This window comes from Abramis brama (assembly GCF_963993115.1).
Source record: "Abramis brama genome assembly, chromosome: 15".
Lineage (NCBI taxonomy): Eukaryota > Metazoa > Chordata > Actinopteri > Cypriniformes > Leuciscidae > Abramis > Abramis brama.
In genome coordinates, this window is record NC_139977.1 from 24826214 (window position 1) to 24844076 (window position 17863).

The 17863-nt window shown below is 36.1% G+C and overlaps 1 protein-coding gene across 2 annotated transcripts in view; it reads left to right on the plus strand.

The window, feature by feature from the left end:
* The window catches only part of arrdc1b (arrestin domain containing 1b), a 39845-nt gene that overhangs the window by 9181 nt on the left and 12801 nt on the right, over positions 1 to 17863 (plus strand). For both annotated transcript variants that reach the window (XM_084137577.1, XM_084137578.1), the window contains exon 2: positions 16938 to 17048. In XM_084137577.1, coding sequence (XP_083993703.1) covers positions 16938 to 17048 — 111 coding nt within the window. The remainder of the gene's footprint in view (positions 1 to 16937; positions 17049 to 17863) is intronic.

Here is a 17863-nt window from a genome sequence, read left to right on the forward strand (position 1 = left end):
TATATGATTTTGCCCTCCACATATCAAGTGCGGGGCTCTGTACGATTGAGCTTAACTTGCACTGAACCTGGAATATTCCTTTGCATCAAGTGTGTGAAGAATAAAAGCTTGTTTGTCACTAAAGATGTTTCTTGTGAATGTTTAGCCTCAAGGTTTGTTAGACCTTTCAGTGTTTGTTATAGTGAGATATCTATATTGGCACTTTAGTTGTCTCTCTGATGCCAACAGCACCCATGTTGGCACCTCTTACCTTGCTTTTTCCTGTTTTCGCCTTCCAGCGGTTCTACCATGCCAGCTGCCCTCGATGGGGCTCTTTTTTTTTTGGTCACAGCATCACGTGCCAGGAGAAATGCGTTCTCTCATTCTCTTTATGCGTCTCTTCCCGTTTCTTTCTCTTTCTCTCCAGGCTGTCAGAGTAAGGAAGGGTGAAGAAGATGTCTATTTTTGGGATTTTGATAAGACAGATTTGTCCACACTGTCTTGCTGAATGAGGGATGCAGCTGTAGCGTTTGAAACGAAGCTGAGGACTTTTATGTTTGCGACTAATGGCGCTCTCAACTCCTTTAATGACTGTTTTTAAGTGTACGCTTGCAGCTCATTCTCAAGCAATAATGAGTAATGTAGGACACACGCACGGTACATCTGGTGAATTTTTAGAGCGCTCACATTGTCTTATTAGTCTCAAAGGGAACCAACAAAGCCTTCTGTTTCATAACGGGAATATTTCAAGAAACTGATCGCATGTGAGAACAAAAGCCTACAGATCTCTCACTGTCCCTTTTTCTGTCGTAGTTCCTTCTGTTCCTTAGTTCCTTATATTTTTATTTCAAAATTTAAATTCAGTCTTGTGCATACATATTCTTTTAAAGGGACAGTTCACCCAGAAATGAAAATTGTCATCATTAGGGCTTAATGCTCAATTCCGATTTTTTGAAAAAATTTGATTTTTTTGCAAGGCCGTTCACATTTCCAATTAAATGCGACCTTTTGTGATCTCCTGTGTGAACGTGAAATGACCCAGAAGTGACCCGCATGCGCAGAAGAGTACTCAACGGTCAACGACGTCACTTGTTGTTTGCGGAAGTAGCTAAACTTCAACTAACTGTGATTCTCACACACACACACACGAGCGCGCGCAGCGACCGTTACACAAGAGCCAGACAGCAGCCGCTGACCTATCTAATATCAGCATAAATAAGTTAACATAACGTTAGTCATATATAATGATGGTGGCCGTGGGCTTTTATTTATTTTTTTAATTAACGGGCTCGTCGAGGTCGACCCGTTCGGCAGATTTACCTCAGCTCGACGAATATGCAGTCCGTTTTCAAACCGACGACTACTTCAACGCAGAATTATGACGTTTTTCGCGTATCAATGACGTGCGGGTCGGATACATGCGACCTGGCCGTTCAGACTGAAGTCGCATTTCAAAAGATCGGATATGTATCGGATTTGGGACCAGATACCCAAGTGGCCTGGGTCGCATTTGAAAAGATCGGATCTGTGTCGTTCAGACTGTCATGAAAAGATCAGATACAGGTCGCATAGGGGCAAAAAAATCGGAATTGGGTTGTTTCAGCCTGCAGTGTGAACGTAGCCTTACTCACCCTCAAAACCTGTATGACTTTTTTCTGTGGAACACAAAGATATTTTAAAGAATGTTTTGATTGTTTTTGTCTAAATAATGAAAGTCAATGGGGTCAACTTTGTATCCCATTGATTTTTTATTGTATGGAAAAAAAAAAAAAAACGCACACAAAATATCTTCTTTTGTATTCCATGGAAGAAAGGAAGTCATAGCTATCCCTTTATTGTATATTATGTCTCTGTAGTGCTCCAGGACAAAGGTAAAAAAGGTTTCCACATCCTTTTCAGTAAAACCTCTCGGAAATTTCATGCTTAACCCTAATGACCTTTCTTTGTTCTCTTTTGTTTGTCTGAATAGTCCTCAACTCGGCTAACTGTAAGTAGAAAGTGGCCACACTTGACACATTCTGATTCACAGTGGAATAATGACCTTGCGTGGAGGCTAGAATGTAACGCATTCCTCACAAACAGCGTTAGGAATTTTCCGCTTCTCAAATATTCTTGAACAGCACTCAAAAGTCCAGTCAGAGCCCTCATTTACTTGGGAATCAAATGCCTTTGTGGTGGACTTTGGAATTTCCTCTGTGATTTGTTTGTTTATAAGTGTGTGTATTGGATTGAGAGTGTTTTATTGAGGCAGAGATGAGGTTAGCCTTCACCTGGCAGCAGGTTTATGGCCGTTTCCGGGGATATCTTATCGGAATGTGGTTGCTAGGCCACCGGCATTCAGAACTACTGATCCCATGAGACGTATGGGGTTTCCCAGCCCAGATGTCCTTTGTGATCAGGTGCCCTCTCTCATTCACACTCTTTCAGAGGACAAAGATGCCTTTACCTTCCTAACAGAGGGAGCTGGATTGATTGTATGGGCGCTTGAGAGGCCCATGGTCTTGAGAGGACAGCGCATGTTTTAGTGCAGTTTAATTATTCAAGTTAATGATTAGATCAAGTGAGTTTAGTTTAAGATCCTGTGGAAAAGTCGAGTTCAAAGTGTAGGCCTATTATTTGTATGTTAATTTTTAATAGTAAGTCAAGTAAATCTCTTTCTTTTAACACAGTAAATATCATAAAACTCAATTGTTTAAAATAATATTTTACACAAAGGAATAATTTTATTTTACTCGGGTAGCTGCAAGTATAGACTTCCATTTTTGGAAGCAATCAATATTAAATTGCATCAGTATTAAAATTCTGTTGATTACTATTTCAATAAATAGCCAATAGCTATTAAATTTTTTGCTATACTGTTTTGTGTAAATAAAGTAAGGAATAATTGATGACGGGCCATTGAATTATTAGAAAAGAATGCACACCCAAGGTGGTATCGCGGCCACGAGGTGAAGCGGATGGGCATTATTTTCTAATAATTCAACAGACCCGAGTCAATTATTCCCCACGGTCACCATGTTGTATTTCAAGACATTTTTCAGGTTTTTGTCCTTAAAACACTCTTGTGTGTAGGACTTGTGTGTAGGTCCGTTGCTAATTCCAAAACATTTAGAGCAGTAACAAAGGCTTGAGCCATTAAAGGGGTTGTTGAATATGATTTCACTTTTCTAACTTTAGTTAGTGTGTAATGTTGCTGTTTGAGCATAAATAATATCTGAAAAGGGCATTATACCACCCCTTTAATGGCATAATAATGCAGTTATTAGAGAGAGAGAAAGAGAAAGAGAGATCAAACATGTATGAATTACCTGAGTCTGTGTGTCTCAACAGTGTTCAGCAGCAGCATCTCTAATTGCGAAAAGAGAGGGGGAAAGAGTATGTGCTTTCCGTACATAGCAAAAATGTAAATTTGTGGCAAAAAAAACATGGAAATAATACGTTGTTTTTAAGATTTAAGATTTTAAGATTTTTAAAGATTAACTTCAAGTTAATGTTAGATGATGGAAAATGTAATCTATGAAATGAAAATGCACAATTAAATATCCAATACTGACCAGTGCATACTTATCTGAAACACCCATCTCAACTCACCATGTGCTCCAAAACACTGTCATTAATTAAATCAGGTAGTTAAGGAATGCCACCAGTCCTCCCAGCCCTGAGGATATTGTAAAGTAAAGAGAGGGCCCGATTCATCTGTGTCATTGAGAATTTAATTACAGATCTTCCATCACGCCACCCGGAAAGGCTCTTTTCTCCTCCTCTAAATGCAGGTGAACACTCAGGGTTTTCATTATATAATGAGTACTTAAATATGCCTTCATACATGTAAAGGTGTCTTGTGGTGAACAATTCATCTGTGCAAGTTAATACACTTTTTTTTTTTCAAAGTGATCTTTCATAGTGATCACGGGACTTTAAGAGCACTACAGGACCAAATACAAATTCTGTTTTCTGCTAAAACATCTATTTTCCATTACATTCAGGAATGTATAATGTTGCAAAATATCAGACATTGATGGTTGATATTTCACAGAAATTGCTTGACACATTAGGCCTGTTTTTCTCTGTATTCATTGTAGTTCATTAGAAGCTCAAGGAAGGAGTGCACTTCCTCTCTTTGTATGTCTACTTGAACAGGCCGTCGTGACCTTGACGAATGTTTCAGTAAATCACGCAAGATCAGATTCCAGACAGCATTTACTATCCGATTGAAAATCTTTCTGCTTTTTTAAATGAGAAACTATGTAAATACCATGAAACTGTATATGGTAATCATTCTGTACCATGGTATATATTTCAAAGTTTGGTACTATGGTATTATAGTATCTGATGCCATTATTGCACCATGGTACTGCCGCAGTATTGTGTGGAAAGTGTTTGCTGCTGCTTTGCATCATAGTTGTTGCATTGTAACTGTTTCATATGTATATTGAAATATTTAAATAAGTTCATATCATTATTGGTATTATTGTTTAAATTTACATTTTAAATTTTATACATCTATAAATATGTTTCAAATATAAGAAGATATTAATGCAATCAAAATATGAGGGAAATATTTTATATTTATTTATAAAAATTATGTCCGCACAAGTTGACGTTTCATTGTGTTATCACAAATAAAACAATTGACTCCAAGCACAACTACACAATATGCTTACAAAAGCTTTAACAAATGTTTTATAATAATTTAAAAAAGGGTAAAGATGTTTTTTTTTTAGGTCGGACAACACTTTTGGCCACTATTTTATATATATACAGTGCAATGCATAAGTGAATACACCCATGCTAAAGTTGACTAAAAAGAGGAATAAAAAATCATATTTTGGAAATTGAACTTAATGCCTTAATTTAAAAAATTAGGAAAAATCCAACCTTTTAGGACACCAATTTTCTTTGTGAATGAATAATGTATCGTAAATAAATAAATGTTCTTCCTTAAAATACATGGTGCATAAGTGTGTACACCCCTATGTTAAATTCCCATAGAGGCAGGCAGATTTTTATTTTTAAGTATTTTTTTTTAAATTAATTTTTAGGATACTATGCATCCTGATAAAGTTCCCTTGGCCTTTGGAATTAAAATAGCCCCACATCATCACATAGCATTCACCATACCTAGAGATTGGCATGGTTTTATTTCAGTTAGCCTAAAAGCTAGTTTGATTTGCATTGAGAGATGATCTTATGGAAAGTACCCCATGCCAATCTCTAGGTATGGTGAAGGCTATGTGATGATGTGGGGCTATTTTAATTCCAAAGGCCAAGGGAACTTTATCAGGATGCATAGTATCCTAAAAAATACTTAAAAATAAAAATCTGCCTGCCTCTATGGGAATTTAACATAGGGGTGTACACACTTATGCACCATGTATTTTAAGGAAGAACATTTATTTATTTACGATACATTATTCATTCACAAAGAAAATTGGTGTCCTAAAAGGTTGGATATTTCCTAATTTTTTAAATTAAGGCATTAAGTTCAATTTCCAAAATATGATTTTTTATTCCTCTTTTTAGTCAACTTTAGCATGGGTGTATTAACTTATGCATTGCACTGTGTGTATATATATATATATATATATATATATATATATATATATATATATGTGTATATGTATATATATATATATATATATGTATATGTAATACATACTATATATTAGTATGTATTACATGTAGCATAATTAACATTCTTGTTCTGTGTTGCATAACCTGTAGCATAACATAAGAATTATCTCTTAAGAATTAAGAGATGCAGCGTTTTGAGTGATTATGATGCAAAATAGTCTCCACAAGCTTTAACCGTAATCCTAATGATGCAATCCCACAGCAAGTAAACAAAAGCATGATAAATCATTTTTCTCAATATTGTACAATAAATTAATCCACCAACAGCTCATATTCCAGTTCTGTTTGGGATGTTCTCTGAAAAACAGTTTTTTCCTTAGCAAAACCATCCATAAATATAGGGAGAAGGATGGACATCATTAAAACCAAGGTGACCTGTCTCAGTTGAAATTCTCAGTTTGCTTGCATTAATCTGCCTGTTCCCTATCAAAGCAGATGTGTTGTTACCATTCCTGGTGTAAATCTCCCTCTGAATGTGCGGCCGGCTCTCTGTGATTTAGAGCTCGCTCATAAATTCTCATGTTAATGTCAAATTTTCATCTATGTGGTATGCAACAAATTAATTTTCTTGTTAGGAAAGGCTATTTCATGGACACTCACTGCTGATGCATCATTCTGCAATGTCTTTTCGGTCTGACATTTGCGTTGTCTGGCCAAATGGTATGTTAAATAATTTTCTTAAGCTTGGCGGCGGCTGAGCATTTACTCATGAGGGCTTGTGGGTGAGTGTAGCCTTCCTTTTTCTTTCACATTGACATGGTTTCATGTGTGCAAGACTTCCCTAAAAAAATCTTTAGTCTTTATATTTCCCCCTTTGTGCTTTACACAGCCTCATTCAACATGTGGTGATGCTTCATTGAAAGTAAATTAGTAGAAAAGAAAGTAAGTTAACAATCTTTTTTGTGAACACCAATTCACTGACTTTTTCTGTGCCGACTGAGAGACTGCTTTTGTTTTGTTGAGGTCAATAAAGCTTGAGGGAGATGCATGACACGTGGTTGAGCAGAGGATCATGGGACAGGATGGGCCTGCGCTGTAATTGCTGGGAATGTTTGAGGAGAGTGAGATGAGGTAGCGTGTGAGAAGAATGAGTAGAATAAGGGCTGAATGGTCACAGCATGTTGCGTAATACACTTGGATAAGCTCCTTATTCATAAGATAGACAGATAGATAGATAGATAGATAGATAGATAGATAGATAGATAGATAGATAGATGTGCTGTATGGAAGTGAGGTTTGGGGTCCACTCAGTGATCAGAGCTACACTAGATGTGACGGACATCCAACAGAAGCCCTACAAACAGAATTCTGCAAAATTATTCTAAAACTACAAAGGAAAACACCCAAAAATGCATTTTGGGCAAAATTAGGCGGATTCCCATTGATTGCTAATATGCAAAAAAGATCCCTCAAATTTTGGATGCATCTAAAATCAAGTCCCACAGAATCGCTACATTTTAAAGCATTACCAACCCAAGAACTGAACCCTGAAAAAAGTCCCCCCAGTCAGCTGGTGCTAACTTGACTAACTCTACTAACACTAACCAGTCTCAGACCAGCACTGCTTCTCACCCAAACATCAAAATAAACCAAATGATCAAACAGCCTAAAAATACATATTTGGAACATTGGGATCAGGAAACTAAAACACAAAGTAAATTACAATTCTATCGAACTCTGAAATCAAATTATGAATTGGAAGAATATCTCCAGAGTGTGAGAGACACAAAGCAGAGACGGATCCTGAGCAAGTACAGGCTCAGTGAACACAGTCTAGCCATCGAGACCGAGACATAGAAAGAGCTGGTTACCCCGAGAGCAAAGGGTGTGTGTTCACTGTAGGACGGGAGAGATCGAGACAGAGAAGTACTTCCTCCTTCACTGTCACAAATACAGTTCAGAGACCTCTACTTAAACAAATTCACTAACTTAATAAAGAACTTTACAGTCATGACTGAAATAGAACGTATAAAGATAATATTAGGAGAGGGACTGGCTGCCAGATAAGCGTGGATGTGCCACAGCCTGAGAGACAGCAGGTGAATGTGTGTGTGTAATGTGTGTATTGTGTCTGACCTCAGTATGTTTCCCAACTGTTCACCACAGTGACCCTCAGTAATGTGTGTGTGTGTGTGTGTGTGTGTGTTAAAACACTGTGTTATCAAATGTTCACACATATTCTAATTTGTTACACTGTTAATTAGTACAATTAATTTAATTTGTACATTTAAATTTGTTATGTTAGAATATTTTATTATTTCGATGTCTTTATTATTATTCGATGTATTCCAAGCTTTAGCAATATTGTATTATGTACAGTCATGCCAATAAAGCAATTTTGAATTTGAATTTAGATAGACTAAATGAACGATAGACAGACAGACAGACAGACAGACGGATAGATATATAGACAGACATAGATAGATAGATAGATAGACAAACAGATAGACAGACAGACAGAACTAAATAAATAATAATAAATAAATTAAAAACTGAAATGTAATGCATATTTAGACAAAAGAAAGCAAAAGCTAATATAAAACAACAACTAAAACTTAATTTAAAAAAAAAGAAGCTGAGAACAGAAAAAAAAAATTTCTATATCCATTAAATCAGGAAATATATATATATAAAAATTTAAGTTTAAATATAATTTAGGTTTAAATATAAATGTTTAAAAAATTGAAATATATTTTAAAGAATGCAAATATTTACATATCACGTCCATAAAGCAATCCTGTGGGATTCTTGTTTTGGATGAGAGTCTCTTCATAAATATATTGTCTGCAAACCATACTGCTCTCACTTTCATTCCTTACTATGCAGCTGAAGGTCTGACCAATGATGTAAATGGCAGATGTATTATAGTCTCTTGTGCTGTGTGATCTGTGGTGCCAGTGGATTCAATGCTGTAATAAGCTCATAAAAAGAGTCGTGACGGGGTCATGATCGAGGTGAGAGGGAAGAGGGAAAGCAAGAGCGTCTAATTGCTCTAGAAGTTTTAATGAGGACATGGGAGTTGAGTTACCCCGAGCATCGAGGATAATGGAGTTCCTTAGTCGATGATGAAATGTAAAGTGAGACTGCAGCCTCGCTATTCAGTTAGTTGTATCTGCCTATGTTACTTTTTAGTTCAATTCAATTGAAGTTTAATTGTATAGTGGTTTTCACAATACATATTGTTTCATGAAAATTCATGTTTAAATGTTGCAATCAGGAATTATTCTGTCATCAGTCAGAAATGAATGGACAAATTAATGTCCATATGGCTGTAATATATAAGATAATACAAGTTATGTGGTTAGTAAACATCGTGTATTCAGTTAAGCCGACATAATGAACATATATTGTGTCATCATTTATACATCCTCATGTTGTTCAAAATCACTGAAGTATACTTCTCATTCATTTCCTTCTATAATGTCTAGTGTGTTGCACTTCTATCATGATTTAGATGGGAAGAAGGCAGAAAGTTTCATCCATCTGTGGTTAAACTTTGTGTCATTGTGAGGCGCATAATGTTTTCTATAAAGTCATCCATTGTGTTGTGCGGTGGTGATGTAGTCAGTGTGTCAGTGGCACACATTCTCTGGTGAAATAAACCAGTTCATTGCTTCCAGCTGTTGGTTGAAACCAAACAATTACGGAGTCTGATCTCAAACAGACATTTGAAGGGTTATATTATTTCTTCTGTTGACTGCATCACACCGTCATAGTCACATGATGCTGTCTTCTGTTTTGTTTTTTGTTTTTTTAATGCGATGAGAAGCAGTGGGACGGTTGTAGAGTCGGGTCTGGACATTACTGGTGCCAATTTTGGAGACAAAACCAAAATTTAGGAGAAAATAGTGTCACTCGTGCTTTTTTGTTGGAGAAAAATGCATTTAATGCCTCAAATGGTTCAATGTCACAGCAAGCACCACTCACATTTCCTAAAGACTATTCAATATTGAGTTGTTTTCCATTCAATTGCCAAAAACTTATCATTCAAATAAGTTGAATGTATGTGAGCATTTAAAAACTTCCACAACATCGTCATCACAACTAACAACTTTATTAGTTCACCCAAAAATGTTGTCATCATTTACTCAGCCTCAGGCCTCCCTCCCCTGCCGAACACAAAAGAAGACGTTCCGAAGAACGCCAGCAACCAGACAGTTGCTGGTCCTCACTGACTTTCATAGAAGAAAAAAAAATAAATACAATGGAAGTCAATGGGGTCCAATGGGGTCTGGCTACTGACATTCCTCAAAACATCCTCCCCTGAGCTCAACAGAAGAAAGAAACCCGAGGGTGAGCAAATGATGACAATTTTCATTTTTGGGGGGGTGAAGTATCCCTTTAACTGTGTTCAACTAGGCATGTTTATCTGCAGATAATTGAAAAACCCTGACAAAATAAGCACATTTCCTAAACACTGGAGATACAAATGTTTTGTCATTTTTGAATTTTGTAAGGTGTGAACGATGAGCAGATTGCCCAGACTCGTCTGTTCACACTTTATGTGCTTTGTTCACTTTTTTACTTCCCTTACCCCTTTAGTTTTGGCTGCTCTCTTTTTTTTCTTGTTTTTTTTTTTGGTCTTTTGTGTGTTCAAGTTTCTTGTGTTTTTTATTTTATTTTAAACATTTTAGAAAATACTGAAAATGAGAAGGTGCAATCCTTGTTGTAGCATAGCATGCTGTATTCTGTTTGAATGAAACCCTTTTGTTGGAATTTTCTTCTCTCAATCAGTTCTATTAATCTCATTAATGACGCTCTTGGCCATTTTAAATCGACGTTGTGTCCGCTGTGATGCAGTCCTCATTTGTGTTTTGGCCTAGGGATCAAGGAGTTCTGTGTGGATTGTCAAGAGGAAAAACCTGACCTTAGTCAAACACACTGTAGCTCTTTTGTGTATGTCCACTCCAGCTGAACTGTATCCAGATCAACAGTAAACAAGGAAATATCAGTCTCTCCCCAAACCCAGCTGTCAGGTTCTATGCCAGTGTAGGCGGCCCTTCATGCGTGCTGACTCATTGTCTGACTCACTGACTCATTTCTGTGGTGTCAAAGGGTCAAATTCTCTCTGACGAGTCTCAGAATACATCACTGATTGGTAGGGGTGGGTGATATACTGGTAGACATGATCGGTAGAATCGGTAGAAATTTGTCAACCGGTAGAGATTTTGGACTATTGCTCAACGTCACGTTGCTGTGCTATGCAGTCATGAAAACGTATCATTTGCATGCGTTTTACTTTTTAAGTATTGCGGTTTAAAAACGAGTGATTTAACCCCCCTACTGATTGGATACAAAGCTGCCAGTTACTAAAGCATTTTATTTTATTTTATTTTATTTTATTTTATTTTATTTTATTTTATTTTATTTTATTTTATTTTATTTTATTTTATTTTATTTTATTTTATTTTATTTATTTTATTTTATTTTATTTTATTTTATTTTATTTTATTTTATTTTATTTTATTTTATTTTATTTTATTTTATTTTATTTTATTTTATTTTATTTTATTTTATTTTATTTTATTTTATTTTATTTTATTTTATTTTATTTTATTTTATTTTATTTTATTTTATTTTATTTTATACAGAACACTCAACGTTTTTACATTTCTGGAAAAAAGTTAAATATTCGTTTTATACTGAAATGTAATCAGTGTTTTAAGTTAAAGTCACCATGAAATCAAAATGGACAATTCTAGATTTTTTTTAATGGAATATTGCAGTATTTATTATAAATGATTTATCTGTGCACATCATTATTTTTTTAAAATTCATGTGCCTCGTAAACTTTCATCAAAATAACTTCCCCTCACTTTTGCAGTGACATCTCTTCTCCTCTCTGATGACATGGTGCAAGGCTCACCATTCACATGACATCACAGCAATATCAAACCACAACGATCCAACAATCGAATGAATACCCGATGGACAAAATCAAGTCCGCCCTACATTTTTTTTCTTGTTTAAGAAGCCATTTGGATGTATCGATATATATCCCAAAATAGGAAAGAAAATACATTAGCAACTTTAACAAGACTTTCATGCCAACTTTAAATTAAGGAAGCAACAATTAAACAGCTGCCTTGTAGTATAAGCTTTTAGATGTTTCTTAAAGGAGGTTTTATGGTCCAAAACATTGCAGAGAATGGCTTTTAGAGCCAGTTAAGCAATATCTAATTGTGTAACGTCACAAAGACCTCATAAATTCCTGTCCTAGGGAAGGGACATTCTCAAAGGACATGGGCGGCACTGGACAGTATCGTATTGCAAAGAGATAAACCTTTGTGTTAGATCTAATATATTTTTAGGAGAATTCTCTTTGTTGGTTTCAATCAGGTTAGTGTTTAGAAAAGAGTTTTTGAAGAGGTTCACAAATAGGTATGTAGTATTATTAGATATAAACTCGCTGATAATCAGTGGGTGCGGAGTTTCTCACAGTCGTCTGATGACTGGCAGAAGTGTTGCTTACGCTGCGTGTGTTAGGAAGCAGGTTCAGCCCATGCTGTCTTCCCATGTGGAAGGGTTGCGTTAAACACAGCAGACGCTCTGAACGCCCACTGCGGTGCTTCTCTGACACATGCGCTGAACCATGTAAGCTGCCAAGAGGCCTGGACCAACTCCACCGTGTCCCCCTGTTGACTCTGAGTCAGATCCCAGCACACAGTGTACAGCTTAAAAGAAATATTTAATCCAGAAATGCATTTTCTGTCATCATTTACTCACCCTCATGTTTTCCCAAACTCGTATGACCTTCTTTCCTCTGTAAAAAAAACAAACATTTTCTTCAATGTTTTGGCAGCTCTTTTCCATGCAGTGGCAATGAATGGGAATTGATGCCTTTTTTGAGCTTCAAAAACAATGCAAAAGCATCATACGTACAAATATCATAGAAGTGGTTCATAAGCCTTCTTAAGTCATACAATAGATTTAACTGAGAAGAAGACTTGAAATTTGAGTCAGTATTCACTTCTTGACATCCACTTATAAGATGAATGAAATTTAATGAAAGAGTCGCTGTCTGATTCATGAAGAATCATTCAGACAGGTTTTGCTAATCAGATCAACTGATTCATTGAAAAGATCTGATTCATAAGAAAGATTCATTCCCAAACTCTCATGTTTGGAAAGCTTTTTCAGAGAATAATGGCTTCAATTTTGGTTGGTTTCTCACTCAATGCTATCATATGTCAATATAGAGCATGTCATATGAGCTACTTTTGTTACACTTTTATTGTGCATTTACATCCTATCTGAAGCTTAAAATCTCCAGTGCCAATCCATGTAATACATTCTTCAGAATTTCCCCTTTCGTGTTTCACAGAAGATATAGAGGTTTGGAAGAATTTGTCATCTATGATCATAAAATAAGACAATGTGAAACCTTGTGAAATGTCATTTGCTGAACCGTTGAATCTAATGGAAGACTGAATACATGACATGAGATGTTGTAATAGTAACAGCACACATAAACCACACACACACACACATGCTACATTCTCACTCTGTGGCTGTTAGGCTTATTTCCATTTCATGAAAGCTTCATTTCCATCTTGCTCTTTTGTTCGTATGAAGCCATAATGAATCCAGCTGGCCTTACTATGTTGCGCAAGAACTATTTTCATTTTAATGGCCATGTTTACTGTCAGCATGACCTTTTTTACACTTCCGAACAGAATTAAAGTGTCTTACATCCTGTGTTTGGTTGTTACTTCCTGTAATATTTGAGTGTTTAAGTCATGTCTGATACAGTAATGCTTGTCACGGAGTGAATCACTTAGTTTTACAGGGGTTCAAAAAAGTCAAAACATCTGGAAATGCAATCATATATTATATTTAAATTTTTCTGTTTTTTATATTTCCTTATTTTATAATTTATATATTATTTATTTGTTTAAATATGTTAGCTAAAGGTTTTTCATGGTCATGGAACATCTGGAAATAAATAAAAAATTAAATAATATTTTCTAGGTCTGGAAAAAATGTTAAAATACATTTATTTAATAAATATAATTTTTACATTTTATTTTCTAACATTTATTCTGCTAGAAATAAAATGTGCCATAGAGATGTGTGATTTGTGAATGAATCATTATTTCAAATCTGTACTTTCAGTGAATCAAATCTGTCTGATTGAATCATTAGTGAATCAGTCTAAATTTTAATTATTATTCTTCACCACAATATAGTGTTTTCATTTTCATTACTGCTTTTTTTAGTATATAGTGGTAAAATATAGTCGGCAAGCATAAAGTTTTCTCATGCCAGCAAAAGTGCCCAGATGGCACACAGCAGATGGCACCAGTGCTTTAATGCCTATTTATTCGTTCATGAATCGTCTGATACTCAGAGGACCCTCTTTCCTTTGGATTTTGTCGTCTTATTTGTGCTAGAGATGGAAGGGGCATTCATACCAGTGTCCCAGCGAGGGCACCTGCCCGGTCCAGTGATATGCTACCATCTGTCACCAATGTTTTATGTCTGTGTTGAACTGATGCTGCTTTAGCCTGTGCCGGCCGCACACAAACAGGCTTTAACATTCCCCAGCCGTGTGTTATGCCTGCCCTGATTTGAACTCCCTTCTGCCTCTGTCTGAAAATGCAAACTGACGTTTTTTTTCTCTGAGAAAAAGATACCCGGTTTCATTTGTGATGAGTGTAATGTGGCCTCTCTTTCCCTGAGTGGTTTTCAGTTCATGTCCATTAGCTTTGTGGTAAACTGTATGCTAATGTATATATAAACATTGACAAAACTAGCTTTTAGCAGATATATGCATTTAAAATGAATAATATTTGTCATCTGGGGGACTGAACTAGAAATACTGATGACTCCTCTTGTACTCAAGGGTGTATTAAAATATTTCCAATCGAATGTTGAATAGTCTCTCTATGTAATATAATCTCTAGTCGGCTAGCAATAGCATACCGCTAATGCTTCACAGTTGTGATGTAAACTAAAAGCTATTGGTGGTTTAAAAAAGGGATGAACCCTTTAATGTGTTCTGCCCCAACTTCTTGTTTCAATAAGAAATACACCACAAATGGAAGGAAAAATTATATATTTCAATCCTTTTGGGCTCTCTCACAAAACATTTCGCTTTTCCCCCAAAAAAGGGGAAAAGGGTTGTGGTGAAACTTTGTGTTCGCTTGCAAAAAAAATGTGTCATGACCATTTGTCATGGAAATAACGAGGTGGGAGAAAGAAAGAAAATTTCAATTTCAAATTACATTATCACCATGTTCCTTTAGGTTTCCTGTACATGACAGATTTGTATGTGTATTTCAAATATTGGTTTAGTATTTTCGTGTTAAATGATATACAAATCTCTGTTAAGCAAATGTATTTTATTTTATTTTTTTATCAATATAAGGACCCAGAGCTACAGTTGTTCCAAAGGCGTAAATGTGGTATTGAGTCAACCCTACTAAGAAGTGCCACTGAAATCTGTTTTTTCCATCTCTCACATTCTTCTTTATCTCTATCAGTCTTGCTTTGTCTTTTTCCACAGTGTTGCTGTATGGTTTTTTTTTTTTTTTTTTATGCAAATTTGATGTACTAATACTGCAGGCTTGTGGAAAACCATGAGGGTTGTTTAAATGTTTTGAGAAGTTTTCTTACTGAGTTTTATGTTGTGATGATGAAGCTGTAATGATGGCGTTTGCTCTGCCCTGCTGTTTTGATTCAATCCAATTGAGATTCCCTGGGCTTTACCCATTACATAATCAGATCAGCATGTGGTCACATGGCTTAGTCAGTTTGTCTCTCTTTTCGCTCAGATTTGAGCGCACTGTATATTTGTGAATTGCGTGACAGGGTAGTGTAAGGTGTTTATGTTTTTCTGAGCATTCATTTTGACCTAAAAACTTCCCAAAGTCACACAAAATAAACATTAATCACTACACCGTGTTACACAACAAAGGCAAAAGCACCAACGCTACAGCCATACAGATGCAAATGCTTTTGTCTGTAAATTGTGGCCTTGACCTCCAGGCTGATTTATTTCAACCTGAAATTTGGTCTTTAAATTGTCTGACGTTGGTCTGTCTGGGTTTTGTACGTTCAGGTGTCTTTATGTTTCTGGGTACACTGTGTTAAAGCCTGTGTGGAGAGCTTAGCATCCCATCAAGCAATTATAATGCAAATAAGGATGGCTGTTTCTCCTCGACACAGACAAAGGGGCTTTTCCTTCTGAGTGAATGTTTATTTCGTATGGAATGTCTGTTCCGTGGATCAGTAGAAGTTAGACAGGTTGTTCAATAAAAAAGGAAAACAATCGGCATTCCTATTCAACATTTCAACATTCCATTCATCTGTTTTGATCTAGCCATCAAGTACATGACACTATATCTGTTGGGAAAATCCAAAGTGATTTACGTCATTTACATCCTTACGTCATTTCTTTGTCTTAAATGGTTTAAAATAAGTCTTTTTATGAGGGTGTGCAGGAAGTTTTGCCAACAGCAAACAACCTTATCAGAGGTTGAACGGGTGTAGCAAGGTGTGTCAGATATGGATTGGTTTTATGGTTTTCTTTGATAAACAATACTTCTTTAACATGAAACTATTATTTGTATTTATTGTTTGATATTTTTAGAAAAAACAAAACAATGAATAGAATACACACGCAGATCATTTAAAATAAATTTGTGCATATGTACTTCTAAATAAATATAAAACATAGTATAACAGTAAATAAAATTCTGTCATCATTTACTCATGCTTATGTTGTCCCAAAACCATAAGACTTTTGTTCATCATTGGAACACAAATGAAGATATTTAAATGAAATCTGAGAGCTTTCTGTCCCTCCATTGACACTCTACGCAACAACAATCTTGACGTAACCCTACAACTCAAACTAGCGCACGATCTCAACGTCATCGTTCTCAGCCACTCCCTCTGTTCGCTGATTGGACCGCCAAAAAAATGATCGGAGAAAACCAAAGAATACACCACAATCCCAGACGTAGTACTGAAGGGAAATAAAATTGAGCGGAAGTACGCAGGAGGGCGGAGCAAGGCTATGCTTGCTCAAAGAGCGAGAACCAATGAGGTTCATTCTCCTGTTACGCATCACGTTTGAGCTTCCGCAAGAACCAATGAGGTTTGTTCTCGTGCGTCAGGCAGGTTCGGTTGAGTTTCTGTTTATGTTCGCTGATCAGTGCTTATAAGTGAAATAAAAGCCTAAATTCAGTCTGTTCATCAAATAAAGTGAGTCTCTGTCATGACAATAGCAAAGTTGAACTTTGAGCACCCCCCTGAAGTAAGCTAATTGTCTTAAATGAGATTATCAAAAGTTTAATTGTGTCTCTGGCCTCTTGCAGCCATCAAAGTCAACTGTGTGGGGTCGTGTGGCATCTCGTCCAAGCTGAATGATGCATCATGGATGCTTGAGGAGAAGTACTTGAGCAGCACACTGTCTGTGGCCGATAAAGGTAAGACCAACTTCCATTCATCATCTCATTTAATTTCAGCTTTGTTTTTTTCTAGAAATTTCCTCACTTTGAAGGACTTCATTGTTTACCTCTTAAATTCATATTGCTTGATCAACTGCTTGAGTCTGAAAGGTTTCCTGTTCTGAGTACGTGTCTTTCTGCTTTCTTCCTGTCTGTCTGAATGTGTCAGGTATCACAAAACCCTGTAGGTATGTTAGATACGAGTTATCCCTTTAAACAGGAAACCTTTCATTTGTTTTCTTTGAACAGTCCGCATGATAATTATAACCGATCTGTTGGCGTAGAGATAATGTTTAAAGAGCATGTGTGTTCTGTTATTTCTGATAAAAACTGATTATTTCAGGTGAATGTGTAGCTGTAGAGGCTGTATATGGTAGGAAATGTCTGTACTTAAGAGGATACATTTGATGTTGCCAGATGAAGCCTTCGATCTAGTTTAAAGCCATTTTTGGTACCTACTACCTGAGAGATTTCAGTGAAATAGATGTCTTGAGAAAAATATGTTGTGTCTGTGACTGTGACAGCCTTAGGCTTGGTCAACACTCAAAAAAAAAAAGAAACGTCTATGTGTTAGCCAATCATTAAGCTTTAAGAGTGCTCTCTGCTAGTGATTTAAGTTTGGGACTATCTGTGATGGAAGGACTGCATGGAAACAACACTTTATTATTGCTAAAAAATAATGGCTGGTGTTTTCTTTTCCCCCACAAATTTAAATTACGTGACCCTCTAGCTAATCTTTAGCTATTTTGTTACAATATGTGACAAGTTCCAAGCTTTCTGACTGCATTGAGCAT